Below are 16,763 nucleotides of genomic sequence, written 5' to 3'. Positions count from 1 at the left end.
TGGCTAGCATAATGCTAGCTCAGCTGCTGTTAACCTGTATGTGAGTCGATTGTCTTCACAGTTGGGAGGCTAAGACATGTTTTCAAAGATGTTAGGGTATTCAATATTCAAATGAATACCATTTAAATAACTTTCTACTCCTCGTTTTGTTATTTCTGACACTGCCACATCCAAACCATATGTTTGATTGACACGTTGCTATTTTTTTTAAAGGCACGCTTCACACTGATAAAAAAAGGTTATATTTTTTGTGTCATATTTCTGCAAAAGAAAATGTTTTCCCAGGGACTAAATAAACATAATTGATTTATAAGGACAAAGATGTCGAACGAAATAGCTGTGACTAGAGCAGGGATCACGACCTTTTTTAAACGGAGAGCTACTTCAAGGGTACCGAGTAGTATGAAGGGCTACTTATTTGACACAAACTTCCTGAATAACAAAGTTGCACAGATCACCTTAATAATAATAATATATGTGAAGACACTGTTTGATCACATGTCAGTTAATTATTCCTCACAATAATTATTAAGAATGATTTCCACAACAATGATGGTATAGTAACACATACATATTTAAACATGCAACTTTTATTTCTGTTAATCAGTTTCAACATTTGAAAGTCAGCGGTATCACATCTCTGATATTTTTGTATCATCACATGATCAAAGCCGGTTACTTTTGCACACAGCGCCTGCTGGTGAATGATGCAGTGGTAATGTAGAAATGTTGTGAAGTCTGGGTCACCTTTGCATTGCGCAATGAAGCCTGCATGCCGGCCCGTCATCGCGGGAGCCCCGTCTGTTGTCACCGACACCAGCTTTTCCAATTGTACCCTTTCCTCCACGAAGAAACTAGTAAAAAGTCTTGTCTATAGCCGAGCGGGGATCCAACCCTCCGAGGCGCGCGAGCGTCTTCGGGCGCCCGCGTTCAAACCTCTAGTCTGGGCCTTTTCGGTCGGATTGCGCTGCCTCGCCTCTACCCCCGCCACCCTTGAGTTGTTGCCCTGCGGCCTGTTCCGACGATTTACGGACCTGACGACTGGGTGCGCTCGCGGCGCGCGTCTGGCGCCAACGGGAAGCGCCCGCCATTCAGAACCTGAAAACCTAGTGCGGTGCAGCCTCGTCCTGGCTGTCCGCCGTACGCCTCCGGTTCTTATGACACGAAATGTTGTCATTTTAAAATCGACACTAATGCAAGCGTTTTTGATTAAAAAAGAACAGCAACTACAATTTTAGACGGAGCTCCATGGTCACGAGTGCTATTTTTAGAACATGCCTTGCGGGCGACTCACGTGGTCCCTGCGGGCGACAGGGTGCCCGCAGGTAAGTTTAGTGACGACATAAATAGTGTTTGTTAGTATTATTATCATCAACATCATCACCACCGATAATAATAATAATAACATTTTTTATTTATTGGGCACTTTTCATAATTCTCAAAGACACTTTACATTAAAATATTCATATAAAAGAAAGCTATACACTAAAAACAAAACACATAATGTCGGTCACATATTAAAAGCAGTTTTGAAAAGGTGGGTTTTGATTTGTGATTTGAATATGGAAAGGTCAGTGCAGTCTCTGATGTGTTTGGGGAGAGAGTTCCAGAGGGAGGGGGCAGCTCTGGGGAAGGTTCTGTCGCCCCATGTCCGGTGCTTGGTCCTGAGTGGAAGGCACAGGAGGCATCAGAGGAGCGGAGCCGGCGGGATGGAGTGTGGTGGTGAAGCAGGTCGGTGAGGGAGGGGGCCTGATTGTGGAGGGCTTCATGAGTGAGGAGAAGGACTTTGTATTGGATCCGTTGTGGGACGGGGAGCCAGTGGAGATTCTGGAGAACAGGGGTGATGTGATCACGGGAGCGGGTGTGGGTGAGCAGGCGAGCAGCAGGAACTGGAGTTTATTTAGGATTTTGGATGATGCGCCATGAAGAATGCTGTTGTCAATTCTGGAGGTGATGAAGGCTTGGATCAGAGTTTCAGCAGCAGATGAGGAGAGTGATGGGCGGAGACGGGCCATGTTTTTTAAGTGGAAAAAGGCAGTTCTGGTGATTTGTTTGACATGGTGTTCAAAGGAGAGGTTGCTGTCAAACATGACTCCGAGGTTGCGGATGTGTGGGGAGGGAGACAGAGTGGAGTTGTCGATGGTGAGGCTGAAGTTGTGACTGGTTTTAGTGAGGGATTTGGGACCGATGATGATCATGTCAGATTTATCACAGTTCAGTTTGAGGAAGTTGGTTTGCATCCATGATTTAATGTCAGTGAGGCAGTTGGTGAGAGTGGAGAGAGTAGCAGTGGTAATGGCTTTTGTGGAGATGTAGAGTTGGACATCATCGGCGTAACAGTGAAAGTGAAGTCCATGTTGACGGATGATGTTACCAAGAGGGAGCAAGTAGAGGATGAACAGAAGAGGACCAAGCACCGAACCCTGGGGGACGCCTTGAGACAGAGGAGCAGTGGAGGAGGTGCAGATGTTGATGCTGATGAACTGTTGTCTGTTTCTGAGATATGATTTAATCCAGGAGAGAGCAGTTCCGGTGATGTTGAGGGAGGATTCGAGGCGGGAGAGAAGGATGTTGTGGTTGATGGTGTCAAAAGCTGCAGTGAGGTCGAGGAGGATGAGAATGTTGAGGTCACCAGCGTCTGAGGAGAGGAGGTCGTTGGTGACTTTGAGGAGGGCTGTTTCAGTGCTGTGCTGTGAGTGGAAACTGGATTGAAATGGCTCGAACAGATCGTTGGAGATGAGGTGGGCTTTGAGTTGTGTGGCGACAATGCGTTCCAGTATTTTTGACAGAAAGGGAAGATTGGAAATGGGAAGGAAATTGCTCATGGTGTCAGGGTCAAGTCCAGGTTTTTTGAGGATGGGGGTGACAGCAGCCAGTTTAAGTGTGTCGGGGACTGAACCGGAGCTGAGGGAGGAGTTAATGATTACTGTGGTGAGTGGTGAGATGGCTGGGAGACAGTCTTTAACAAGGTGGGATGGGATCCAGGATACAGGTGGAGCTTCTCATTCCAGTTATGAAGTTAGGCAGCTCCAATGGGGACACAAGGGAGAACTGAGAAAGGGACTGAGGGGTGGAGGAGGGGGGACAGGTGGAGAGATGGAAAAGGCAGGGGAGGTGTTCAGGTTGCTGTAGATGGTGTCAATTTTTGTTTGGAAAAATTAAAGAAAAGAGTTGCATTTGTTCACTGTGAAGGATGTGGAGGTGTTGTACTTGGGTTTGAGAAGCTTGTTTATTGTGGAGAAGAGAGCCTTTGGCTTAGAGGAGCCAGAGTGTATGAGGTGTGAGTAGTAGGTGGACCGGGCTGAGATGAGAGCGTCTTCGTATTGTTGAAGGTAGTCGGAGAGGGCTTGGAGATGGACTTAGTTAAACTGGTTTTCTTGCATAGTCTTTCAAGCTGGCGCTTACAGGATTTCATCTGGTGGAGTTTGGGAGTGTACCAGGGAGCTGAGTGTGTGAATGAGACCGTTTTGGTTTTAATGGGAGCCAGCTGATCAAGACAGGAGGAGAGTGTGTTATTGTAGTAGTTTACAAGATCGGAGGGATTATCAGACAGCGGGGCAGGGGAGGCAGACAAGGTACTGGCAAGAGAGGCTGAAAGAGTTGTGGGGGAGATATATTTGAGATTTCTGAAGGATATGTTGCGCTTAGCTTTTGGGATGGGGATGTCAATGGCCATGGTGATAGCCAGGTGGTCAGAGATGTTGAGGTTGAGGCTGGAGAGTTGAGGTATTGTGAGACCAGTGGAGGAGACCAGATCCAGGATGTGAAGTTGAAGCATTGTAGCAGTTCCAGGAATTCTGTGGCAGATTTACAGTCAATGTTGTCAATGTGAATGTTAAAATCACCTAGGAGGAGAACGGAAGGTGAGATGGCCCATAGCTGAGTCAGAACATCAGAACAGTCAGAGAGAAAGGAGGGGTTTGGCTTGGGGGGATGGTAGATTACAGCAGTAACCAAAGGAGTGGGACCAGAGAGCTTGAAGGCAAGGTGTTCAAAAGAATGAACATCAGGAATGGGAATGGTGGTTGTTTTAATGTCCTTTCTGTAAACCGCAGCAACACCACCTCCCCGTCCCTCAGGACGAGGTTTATCAATGTATGTGAATCCTGTGGGAGTGGTCTGGTTTAGTGAGAAGTAGTCCAGGGCTTTATGCCATGTTTCAGTGAGGCAGAGGAAATCAAGGTTACTGTCCATTATCAATTCATTCACAATGAGGCTTTTATTGTAGAGTGAGCGAGTGTTGAGTAAAGCCAGTTTCAGGTGACGTTGCTTTGTGATAGGCTGTGAGGACTGAGGAAGGGGACGGAGATTGAACAGATTCACGTGTTGTATGTTGTGGTGGCGTAACGAGGTAGTTCGGGTGCGACAGGACCAGAAGGATGGGATGGAGTTTGGGGATGTGAAGTTGTAAGGAAACATGCGGCCAGTGCCTCTGTGTGAAGGATGGCCTCGGCGAAGTATTCCATGTTCTTTGAGAATGTCCATGCAGTCCGGATGCAGGTGGTTATTGAAGTTGTGATGATCTGATGTGGAGTACAGCGGCGGCATCGTCCGGTTGGGGAGCGCTAGCGTTTAGCTAGCATTAGCTTGTGACCAAGAGCTGGTGTTACGTCCCTACTGGTTTTCAAACCTACTGGTTTCCCTTCCGAGCGCAGCAGCTGTTTTCTGCCTCTACACGCTCTGTAACTTCCCTCTCAGTGAAAGCAGAAAGCCGTCGCTGTGAGCCGTAGCACTGACATCGTTCTCCCCCTTGACACGCCTCGCCACCCACTCGTGTTCTGGAGCTGTGCGTGCGCAGGAGCTCCTGCAAATTTGAAGTGGAGTCCTTCACGGCTGACAGACTCATTGACTACAGATTGCCGGCTGGTCAACAGAGGGCGCTAGGGCTTGAGCCACAAAAAATAAAAATAATAATAATAATAAATTATACAAATTGTAAATATTTGTGTTTTTGAAATATAGAATGGACCCAGTAATATGTGTAAAATATGATATCTGCGCAAAATATATGCTCCCTGCTCGTCCTCTCTGCATGTCTCAGCTGGAGAAATGGCCCACAGGAGGCGGGTCTATGAAGCAGTTTAGCCAATTGCTGATTAAAGATATAAATGTTTGACATACAATTTTGCCAATCAGCGCCCTCAAATAGATTCAGCTTGGGGCAGAATCTGTATCGCCCCAAATTGCGCGTTCTCGTCAGGACTAGTCTCTACAGGCGAGCGCCAGCGCGAGCACTGCTCCTCCAAGACCCGCTTGAGAGGAGAACTTTGGCGAATATTCTGCAGATCCCAGATCAGCCTGACCCCACAATCAGACAGCAGACTAGCAGGAAAGGGAAGCAGTACATGCAAAGCTTCTCCACTAGCTGAACACCAGACAGGTTTGGCTAGCTGCATGACGTCATCCTAATAACTTATTCAGCTTTTTAAAACAACGGGGACGGATCCAGCACGGACAGTTAGGGAGTGAGGGACATGAAGCACCTGCTGAGAAATGATATATAGTTATAAATAAATAATTATATGTATGAGTGTGTGTGTTTGTTTTATATTATACTGAATATTATTATATGATATATATATATATTATTATATTATACTGAGACTAAAATAAGATGTCCTGACGTGTTTGTCAAAGTGTTATTTACTGCTTTTTTCATGTTGGAATAAATGTTAAATATTTTACTGCAAAGTAGTAATGCGTGTTTGATACTTTAATGTTTTTGCATTAAATCATTCTGGGATGTTTGCTGAAATTGATAGGATGTGGCACAGCCCTACCTAGAACATGTTCCACCAGCTCCACTGCTCTTAACATTATCCTCCAGGCCCCATTTGCATTTTACTGTTATGTGTTATTAACACCTTGTTTATTTGAAAACTGAATTACTTGAATTGCAAACTAGCCAACCAAAAAACTTACCTGAGTACTGTCACACGATACTTTGTAATGGGCGACTGGCTCAGTGGTAGAGCGGGGTCGTCCTTCAATCAGAGGATCGGCGGTTCCATCCTCGGCTCTGCTACATGTGTCCTTGGGCAAGACACTTATCCCAAAATTGCTTCCGCAAGCTGTTCCTGCGGTGTATGAATGGCTATAAATGATGAGTTAGAGTCCTGATGGGCAGGTGGCACCTTGCATGGTATCATCAGTGTATGAATGGGTGTGAATGGGTGAATGATGACATGTAGTGTTAAAGAGCTTTGAGTGGTCTGAAGACTAGAAAAACACAAAGTCCATTGACCATTTAATACGTTACTCGCAATGCTGCAAATGATGATGTGCATGCTGACTGAATCACAGAACCACCCGGTTTGAATTATGTGGCTCCCTATACCAGTGGTTCTCAACTGGTGGGTCACGACCCAAAAGTGGGTCGCGACCCACCAGTTTCCAGTCGTGGCCTTTGACAGGTCGTGGCCTTTGACTGACAAAAAAAAAAGTGATTTTAATTTGAAGGGCATTTTTTATGCAGCGGAATTATTCCAGCATTTATGGAACTTTATGGAAAACACGGACCAATGCGTTGTGAATCACATCACGTGATGCAGCTCAGCCAATCAAATATGGGTATTCTGACGAGTTTCCTGACTTGAGTGAGATGTACACACACCGTGACACACGGGGGGAAACGAGGAGATAGACAGCAGAGCAGGACTGTTGAGTTGTGAAAGTCAAATCATAGGACTTTTTAGAAGATGAGAAAAATATAATATTGTGGCATTTTCACTCCATCCTGAATGGCCTGATTTTAAAGCTGTAGGGCATTTCAGTGATATAATAATTTTTCTAAAATAAATTTCGTTACGAAATTTATTTTTTAATCCAGCCGTTATTTTACTTGAAATGAGAAGAACATTTATTCATGTATTTCTATGTATTATTTATAATCCATCCAGTTACATTTGAAAAATTTGAATAATATTTGTTAAAATATCATTGATGTCTACTTTCTTTATTTGATTTGGCAGTTGTTTACTACACAGATACGTTACTACTACTAGACTTCTTGAATATAGATAGTGGTACTGGTAGTGGGTCACGGCTTGTCATTAAGGGGTGATGGTGGGTCCCGCAGCCAGACCAGTTGAGAACCACTGCCCAATACAACATGGCTGCTCCAAACAGACGATTGCGATGTTGACCTTGTGTATAACTCTACTTCCCTGTCATCCCTCTGGTCAGGATCTCGACGGAGCACTCCCCCAAACTGCAGATCAGGAGCCACAGTTACCTGCGCGCGGTGAGTGAGGTTTCGATCAATAGAAGCCTGGATACCCTGGACCCCAAAACCCTTCTGGACCCCAAATCGCTGCTGTCCTCACCCCAATACCGCTCACGCAATGAAAGCTACATGAGGGCCATGAGCACCATCAGTCAGGTTGGTTGCCAACACTGCTGCCTTTATGTTGTCAGGATGCTCCACCCGGTCATGTTACCATAGATACACCGAGGCTTGGAAGGATGTGATGGAATATGTGGGGAGTGGTCAACCACATTGAAAACAAACTTTCATTTTACGCCATTATTTCTCTTGTATGATTTGTTCGTCTGGGAGATGAACATGCATACTTATTGGCTGTATGACCAGCTGGATTACTTTCTTTCACGGGTTCACTGTTTTCCAACACAGACCTTATTAAATATTTACTTATATGAAATTAATTTCACCATACCTCATTTTTGAGTAACTTGTTTGGGGCCTCAACACAATCCGATGAAGTCATTTTTCAACTTCATTGAAAATCTTGTCGTTGACAAAACAAAGGTCCACTTGCTCATTTGTTTTAGAACTTTTGACGATACCACATGGTCGTGAGTTTGTTCAGTTGCCAAGGATCTGGAGAAGATCAACCAATCCACGATGGGAACAATGCTTTGTTCTTGTGAACATGATATTCTCAGGAGGTCTAAAGGATTGAGAGAAGCTTCTTCAGAGGCTTCTAGAGAGTTCTAAAAACTGAGGTGAGTTTCTGGTGTGCCCAGAGGTGCAGCGGTGCATGTACTGTACACAAGTATATGGCATATATCCACCTGTGGACAGGTTTTACACTACACCAACCTCAATACAGCCAGAGATGTGTATCAGTGTAAAGCAAGGCTGCAGCCAGTCATGGTAGTCTTTCATGTAGTCATAGTAGACTTTGCTGTTCCCAGACTTGAGCCTTGTTCTTTGAGGCAATATGTATCGACCGATACCGAGGACCAGTCAGATCCCAGTGTTTCATTAATAAGCTGTTTGCCTCACTGTGTGGAGGTGACCGGGATCACATTTTTTATGTGTAAGGCAACATTAGGTTTCTCTTAAACACTGCCTTCCAAACTGTAAAACAAAATGCAACAGATAAATACATAGATATACATTTATTCAACAGTTATTTGGTGTTAACACAATAAATCAAACACCAGCAACTTGGTTTGAACTTTAGTTTAGTCACATGGAAAAACACAGCAGAGCCACAAACGTGGATTCATGTGGATAGTTCCCTCCAAACGCACTCTTGTTTGATTAGCGACCGGCTGTTTTAGTACAGCAGGCCTTTAAAAAAAAAAAAAAGTAAATATTTGGGAGCCACAATGCATTAAAGATTTAACAGAGCTGAGAGAAGACAGGAAGGGGAAGTCAGAGAGCACTGAGAGACGTACCAGCAGCACATTGTTGGTTCGGGTCTTTTTTATGGAATTTATTGAGAACACCTCGGAGATAACCTGACTTATACAATCGTCGCTTGCCCATGATCAAAATATAAATATTGTTCAATCCTGTTTTGAGGTAATGAAACTGAAAAACTTGGTGTTGGCACTGTTTTTGGTAACCTTGGAATAAATGTGACTTTATAAATAACACCACAATCTGTACACATCCTCTGTCCTGGGTCCCTCAGGTCAGAACAGGAAAAACTCCCCAAAAAAAACCCATTTACAGGGAGAAAAAAGGAAGACAAGGAAGATAACTATTGTTTGTTACGTCTACACCGAGTTTGGTGATTTCCTGACACCAAAAGAACCCGTTTGCACAGATGTGAGCACAGAGGGGCAATGAGGTTGCGTTTCTGCTGATCAGGTGGCACAATGCAATTGTGGTTCTCGTTTTGGCACGAAATTGGGTTTGTATTAAAACCTGCCTTATTGTAGCAGATGCAGGACAACTGTCACACAAACCTCTCCAAAATCACAATGTTGAGGTCTGGCCTGTTGCTGCCTGATTCACATTTTTATTTACTGCTGATGCATATGTGCAAATAAGCCAAAATGTCAAGATGTATTGGTTTGGATGTGATTGGTTCTCACCAATAATCTAATTCACATGAGCGTAATCTGGTGGAAATGTGGATGCTGATGTTTGAAGAGTGAGCTGCCCACAGCAACACAGAATCCTTTCTGTTCAGTTGATTCAACACATTGCAGTCATCACACAGCAGCATGAATAATACGTGTGTTCCATGTACAGTCCCTGATTTAACAACACAGATAGCACAGCAGCCGTAGCCTCACATGTTTCTAAAATTCAAAATATCAGTTCAGAAAAGGTCAACATTAAATCATTCCGAGTAAGGCAGCTGTCCTCAGGATGAGTCCAGGCAAATCTGTCTTTTTGACGACAAGCTTTTTGACAACAACAGACTCTGTCACCACACATGTACAGTCAACAAGTAAAGCGTCTCAGTAACGTGAGTTATTGATAGAACATGATGAAACACATTACATTTTACTGATGTAAAAGGCCGGATCTCTCCCGGCAACGGGAGAGACCACCGACCGCTCGTTATGTCTCGTGCCAAGGAGCGACTGAAAGGCGGGAATGAGACCAAGGACAGCGTCACTCTGCTGCCGTGCTTTTATTTTGTAGAGGTGAAATATCTAATATATCTATCTATCTATCTATCTTCATATCTATCTATCTACCTACCTATCTATCTGTCAAAACCAACCAACCAGTCTGTCTGCCTGTCTGTCTGTCTATCTTTTTATCTGTCTATCACATCAGAGGTATAAGTGGAACTGACTGTTGTCAGGCTGCTGTCTCTTTGTTACATGTGACGTATAAAATTGATCAACTGATTGACATGTAAGGTCATTTTTTATTTCTCGACCAGATACCTGAGCGGGTCCCGTTTGTAAATCCCGACTAGTCCCGCACCTGTACAGCTCAACGCAAACTGATGCAATAGCCTTAATTATCTCCACTTGTAAGACAAAACCTGACCTGCCCTGGAATCAAATATTTGCTCCGATCTGCTGCTGGGCACTGCAGCCATGGTGCAGGATGCTGTAAGAGCAAACAATTGTTTTTCTAGTTTCTAACCAGCAAATCTCCAACCTTCAGTTTGTTTCTGTATTAAAGATATGATTGTTTGTGCAACGTAACCGGCCCAATATGTTTTCACTCCCAACTCGTCACATACGGACACTTGGTGTTTGGTCCTTTGCCTTCCCTTGGCACCCAGCCGGTGCACCTCTTCAGTGAATTGGGCTGCTAGAAAGAGTTAGGTAAACATGGTTGTTCTTGAGTATGAGAAGCTTTTTGAGTGATACTGTTGTGAAAAAATGTGCTGTAGCTGTTTTTCACACTTAGAGCAGGTTTAAGAATGAAACAGAAGCTCTCAGAGGCGTATATTTAAATCAAAAGCAATAGGTTTATTTATCGAACAAAGTTATTCAGCCCTGCAGTAATACGTGCACGGGTCAATAATAGCTTCACTCGCAGAGATTCACCATTAGACACGCTTCAACACATCAGCATCATCCTTAATATATGGGGTCCGCCCCCTTGATACATTAGTCAAAGTCAAAGATGCAAACGTAGCACGTTTAAGCCGTGTATTACGTTTGGTTGGAAGCCGTGAATGTCCATTCACCTTTGGCCCCTCCCAATAGGCGTTGGTTTCCGTCAGTGTGAGTGAGATTTTGAGGCGAGAGGACCTGGGAAAGTGTGTGTGGAGAAAGCCGGGCTCAGCTGGGCGTTGGCCCTCGCTTGAATCTCATTGTCTTATCTTTCTGAAAGATGGCTGCCTGTTCTTTTGTGACGCAGTTAAATAAGTAACCTCTCACCTGCTTCTCTCTGGCCTTGCTGTGTTGTGAGCACTGTATAAGTGGTTAATAGTGCTGCATAAGATAATGGTTATTAAAACTACAAATATACTAGTGATTAATTAAACTGTATATATAAGCTAGTTGCTGATTAAGCTGTATATAAGCTAGCTGTTGAATAAACTGTATATAAGCTAGTTGCTACTTAAAGCTGCATATAAACTAGCTGCTGATTAAGCTGTATATGAGCTAATTGCTGATTAAAACTGTATATATGCTAATTTTATCAACAATACTCAGTTCTCCTTCAGAGGTAGCTTCCCTGGCAACCAGCAACCAGAGTTCCGTGTGGCACCACATCTCCTTTTCCGGGCTCTGCCCTCCTCAGGTGGGCCGACTTCTTACCCACACTCAAAAAAACGATTCAAGCCCTTCTTAAAGGTGACACATTTAAATCGTGTTTGATTAATTTAAATATATCAAGTTAAAAAATGAACACATTTATATTTAATGGGTCTAACATAAAATGCATGAATACTTTCATTTATTAGATTTATTTAGGTTGGATGGTGTGTATCAACTCAAAATAAATGTGTTTGGTTGGGGGACTACCCCTTGCGCCTGTACCAGATCACGTGCTCTCAGTGTCTTTCCCCCCTTTCCGACTGCAGCAAGATTCAAACCGACCGTCCATTCTTTGGTAAGTAACTTTATATATTTTGTTGTAGTAGTTTAGACTGTACCTCGCTGTCAATGAAGGCTTCCATTCTGTAATAATGACCACAATGTGTGGAACAGACATGATAACTTAGCCACACGACTGTTCCGTTTTTAATAAGATCGAAGGCAACACAGGCTAGCTAGCAAGCTAGGTAGCCAACGTGGTTTGCATTATAGAGCAGACCAGAGATCAGGGTACTGTCATTAATACGGCTTGGACGCAGCGCCGAAGGCTTCCTTATGAACTGTATGCACTAAAAAACAGTAGGAGAGCAGTTAAACGAGCAGACCACGGTCTCCCCCTCTCCAGCGCCATAATGTCGGCAGGCAGAGCAGGCCGCAGAAGGCCACTCTCTCTAGTAGTGGGCGTTCAGTTGTAGTGGGTTTAGCCACGTTTTCGTCACTGAAAAATGTTTAATATGAATAAATCATGAGCTCATAAAACCGCTGAATTCCTCAAACTCGCGCGGGCACCTGATGCATGAACACACGGAAGTCAGCGGCGTTTTAGCGCAGCAGCCATAGAAATAGAACGAGCGTAGAACGGACATTCCCATTCAAACCGATGTAACTGGATCAGAGCAGCGGCAGTTTGTACGTGTACCGTCGTCATTGTGAAGAACTGATCGATGTAGCGGGCTAACTGTTACGTTATACAACGGTCAATGCGCAGTGTTGAGCACTATTTTCTTTTGAACGAGTAAAACAACCAAGACAAACATCGATGTCCGTTCTACTCATTGTATTTCTATGACCTTACACTGTGTGAACGCAGGCAGGAGTGCGAATGAGTTTTCAAGGCAAACAGTTTGATATTTTATTAAAATGACTGTCTTAATCTTATTTAACACGCTTGCATGATTTGATTGCTGTTGTATGTAGCTTTAGTGTTGCTGTAAAAGGTGAATTGCTAGTCTATTCTAAATGGTAACATTATATCTGTGAGTGCTCTAAAGCACTTTTGACTTGACTTTGTTTTATGTGAACTTTGGATTATTACAGCCTTTCCCTCCACAAATACATTCATCTCATCTTTTGCAGTTTGATCAGCATTACCAAGCTTCTTGAGGCAACCTCCTAATGATAGCACGTAATAGGTTATATGCTCGATGCAAGCTGATCTCTCATTGTTATTTGTTCAGTTTGATATATACTAATTATCTTTATTCTCTTTAGGACTATGCATGTGGCAGTGTAAAGAATGCAGTTTGGAACTAGCTAGCAGGTATTTCTTGTTGCATGGGCATTGTAGGGGCAGTTATCGCTATACATGTCCATACATTGCCCATGTACATTTAATACATGGAGTAAGCTTCTAAATCACACATGCTGAACTGCACATTCAACCAGAGATTGTGGAGCAGAGGCCCCTTCCCTGTTCCAGCAAAGTGAAGTAAGTAAATGTGTGTTTCTATGTGTTTACCATTTTGATGATTAATGGCTTCACAATCGCAATTTGAATCTAATAATCCCACATAATGTGATAGTAATTATAATAAACAAGTAACAAACAGCTGTATTTTGTTTGTTATTCAGGTCAATGCAGAGTTCCTGCTGATCACCACCAAGCCATTTCAATCAAAGTTCATGTCACAGCTGGACCTCTTCTCAGACTCCCTGATACAGGGCTTAAAGAGCAAAGGAGGTGTGAAGGAGAAAAGGTCAAGGGTGTCCTGACCATCAATGATTTGGTTAGTACATATGTATACAATATTAGTTTCACTGTATTGGGGTGGTTATTGTAATATTTTCTTGTCCATATCTGCTTTTTTAAAAACATTTGATGAATAGTAAATGGCCTGCTTTTATTCTGCTTTTATCCAGAACCTTTAGTGTGATGACATCAACACCAAAAGGGAAGGGCATCTGAGAAGCCTGTCATCTACCTCAATGAAGATCCAGACTCTTTATCAATCTGGTAAGTTTATCGCAATATGTTTCCCATGTAGCGTCAAAGTGTTACCCACATATATATATATATATATATATATATATATATATATATATATATATATATATATATATATATATATATATATATATATATATATATATATATATATATATATATATATATATATATATACACACACACATGTTTGTGGATTAATCACAAGTTTAAACACAAGTTTTCTGTGTTTGTGTTGTTGTCAGGCTTCCGCCGCTGAGGATGCAGTGAGGGACATCGCATTCACTGTCATAAGGATTTACATGATCCAAAGAGATTGGGAGCCAGAGGACGTGGGACTTGATCAACTGCATTAAAGTCCTGAACAACGTAGACGGTGTCATCATGGCGTTCATCATGATTTGGGCTAATTTGTGCCCTTAATCTAAGCTTTCCAGACAACTTCAAGTACATCTTTGAGCTTCTCCAGAAGGTCATAATGAATTTGGATGGGCACAAGCTGAATTCTAAGATACAGGAGCTGAAAATCAAGATGTTTGCACAAGAGGTGAACACCAAGTGACAAAGCCAAAGAACCTTGTCAGATCTTTTGGATGTTTTCTACTTTCATCTTCCGCCCAGTCAACGACAATCCATGACCTCATGGATGTTTTCCTGGTTCTGACATTTTGAAAAAATTGACTAAGCTGCACAGAGGCAAGCCAGAGACTGTAAATTACGGAACTTTTACATGTCACTGCAAGCTTGGTTAAGTGTTTACCCGCAGAAAGTTTTGCCCAATTCACCTCCACATCCCAACTCGAGTGTGATTACGCTTGAACGTCAACTTGCACGTCCATTTTCCTCGTTGTCTGATTGAATGACTCTCTACTCGAGTTGAAATGGACCCTAACACGGTTCAATACGCTGTAACTTCCATTGACTATGAGTATCCTTGTTATTTATAATCTATAAGTTTTAGTTTGTGGATGTTTTGTGATTTTACTGTTGTAGCCCAAAAGTGGTCCAAGTTGCCTGTTTCTGCACATGATAACACATCATCGGCTATTCTTCAGTGTAAAGGAGTCCTTTTGTACTACCATCTGTACTGGTAGGAAAGAAAACAGCTGTATTGCTCTTGACAAACCAAAGTAGTGGGAATTTAGCACTTGCAATAGTGGTTGTACATATCGATTGCAGGAAGTTTTGTGCTTTTTGGAAATGATAGTTTATGGTGAGTGACTACACTGCAGTGCAATGATATTCCCTGTTTGGAGAGCAGTGCATAGCCTCCACCCTCATGGCGTCTTTGTTTGTGGCGCCAAGGGATTTGGGATAGCTTGGTATTTATTTGTCACCAGTTGTGGAGCTGTTACAAGACTACTGTTTTAATATTTAAAAACGATGAAAGATGCACTGTATAGATCATTTTGGAATTTTTTTGCTATCCTTTTCTGATCAGTGTTTTTGTAAAAAACAAACAAATTATATTTAAAAAATGAAATGCAGGCTCTAGAATCATGGATGGTCAGATTTGTACCATATTTAATGTATTTAAGCATTTTCAATAAAAAACACTTGAACTAGGTTTTGTCTCGTGTCTTAATTGGGGGTCAAATAAAAAAAAGTTTTTTACCTGATTAATTCATTTCCAATGAATTGTACTATATTGAGTTGGACTAACACAAATCAATTTCATTTCATGAATGGTATTTTTTTATTTAGGTTGTATTTGATAAAATTGAGTCGGACTAACTCAATTTAATTATATTGCATGGATGGTTTTAGTTTAAGTTAGGTTTAACTATATTTCCTCGGTGGAAAACCTGCCCACAATTTAATTGAGTTCATCCAATGAATTATTTTTTTGAGTGCAGTGGCACCATGTGGGGGCGGGGGGTTTCATTATGCTAACTTGTGCTTCCTTGTGTCCTCTCTGCTCCTGTGACAAGGAGTTAGTTTCCCAACACGCACCCGGAGGAGCGAGGAAACACGGGTGTATCCTACGTGGAAATCTTTCATCAAGTGACGTGATGTATAAATGTCGCACCTCTAGTTTAGACACTATTGAACTAAGGATTTCTCATTTTGGCAGCTTCGACGCCTCCATCCTCCCGTCTCTTTCTCATGTTCTCGCTGGGAGGAAGAGACGTGAGTGAAGGAGGAAAGGAGAGACGTTAGCATAACGGAAGGAGGAGAGGAGACACGTTAGCAAAATGGAAGGAGGAAAGGAGATACGTTAGCATAACGGAAGGAGAGGAGACACGTTAGCATAATGGAAGGAGGAGAGGAGACACGTTAGCATAATGGAAGGAGGAGAGGAGATGCGTTAGCATAATGGAAGGAGGAGAGGAGACACGTTGGAAGGAGGAAAGGAGACATGTTAGCATAATGGAAGGAGGAGAGGAGACGCGTTAGCATAACGGAAGGAGGAGAGGAGACACGTTAGCAAAATGGAAGGAGGAAAGGAGACACGTTAGCATAACGGAAGGAGAGGAGACACGTTAGCATAATGGAAGGAGGAGAGGAGACACGTTAGCATAATGGAAGGAGGAGAGGAGATGCGTTAGCATAATGGAAGGAGGAGAGGAGACACATTGGAAGGAGGAAAGGAGACATGTTAGCATAATGGAAGGAGGAGAGGAGACGCGTTAGCATAATGGAAGGAGGAGAGGAGACACATTAGCATCACGGAAGGAGGAGAGGAGACACGTTAGCATAATGGAAGGAGGAGAGGAGACGCGTTAGCATAATGGAAGGAGGAGAGGAGACACGTTGGAAGGAGGAAAGGAGACACGTTAGCATAATGGAAGGAGGAGAGGACACACGTTAGCATAATGGAAGGCGGAGAGGAGACAAAGGCCGATCCCGCCCCCTGTAGCAGGAATCTTTGTCCCTTGTGGTAGACCTAACCCAGAGCTAACAGTAAGGGGTGCCCCTGCATACAAAGTAGTACCTGAAAATGATCCTGTGGTTGAAAAAGGGGTTTTCACAGACCATGAACCACCAACGAATCACATAGATGACAGCAAGCAAACACTCATTAATGCCTTTGTGACCTGCATGCCCAAAGCATCTCTTGCTGCCCGAACTCTAACTAACAATAGTGTGCTTTTTCAAAAAA

General features: G+C 43.0%; 1 protein-coding gene and 1 long non-coding RNA gene across 2 annotated transcripts in view; both read left to right on the top strand.

Annotated features, from left to right (window-relative positions):
- Positions 1-16,763, top strand: part of dlgap1a (discs, large homolog-associated protein 1a) — a gene marked incomplete at both ends in the record, with an annotated part of 97,007 nt that overhangs the window by 28,533 nt on the left and 51,711 nt on the right. Inside the window, one exon of the mRNA XM_079284501.1 lies at positions 7,186-7,381. Coding sequence (XP_079140627.1) covers positions 7,186-7,381 — 196 coding nt within the window. The remainder of the gene's footprint in view (positions 1-7,185; positions 7,382-16,763) is intronic.
- LOC306788831 lies at positions 13,345-15,060 on the top strand. Its single transcript, XR_013772627.1, has 3 exons — positions 13,345-13,442; positions 13,576-13,669; positions 13,906-15,060. It is a non-coding gene; the product is annotated as an uncharacterized lncRNA (long non-coding RNA).

Source organism: Melanostigma gelatinosum (assembly GCF_949748355.1).
Source record: "Melanostigma gelatinosum genome assembly, chromosome: 15".
NCBI classification, from domain to species: domain Eukaryota; kingdom Metazoa; phylum Chordata; class Actinopteri; order Perciformes; family Zoarcidae; genus Melanostigma; species Melanostigma gelatinosum.
The sequence above is the reverse complement of the archived record's forward strand: the minus strand, read 5'-3'. Positions and strand labels throughout refer to the sequence as shown.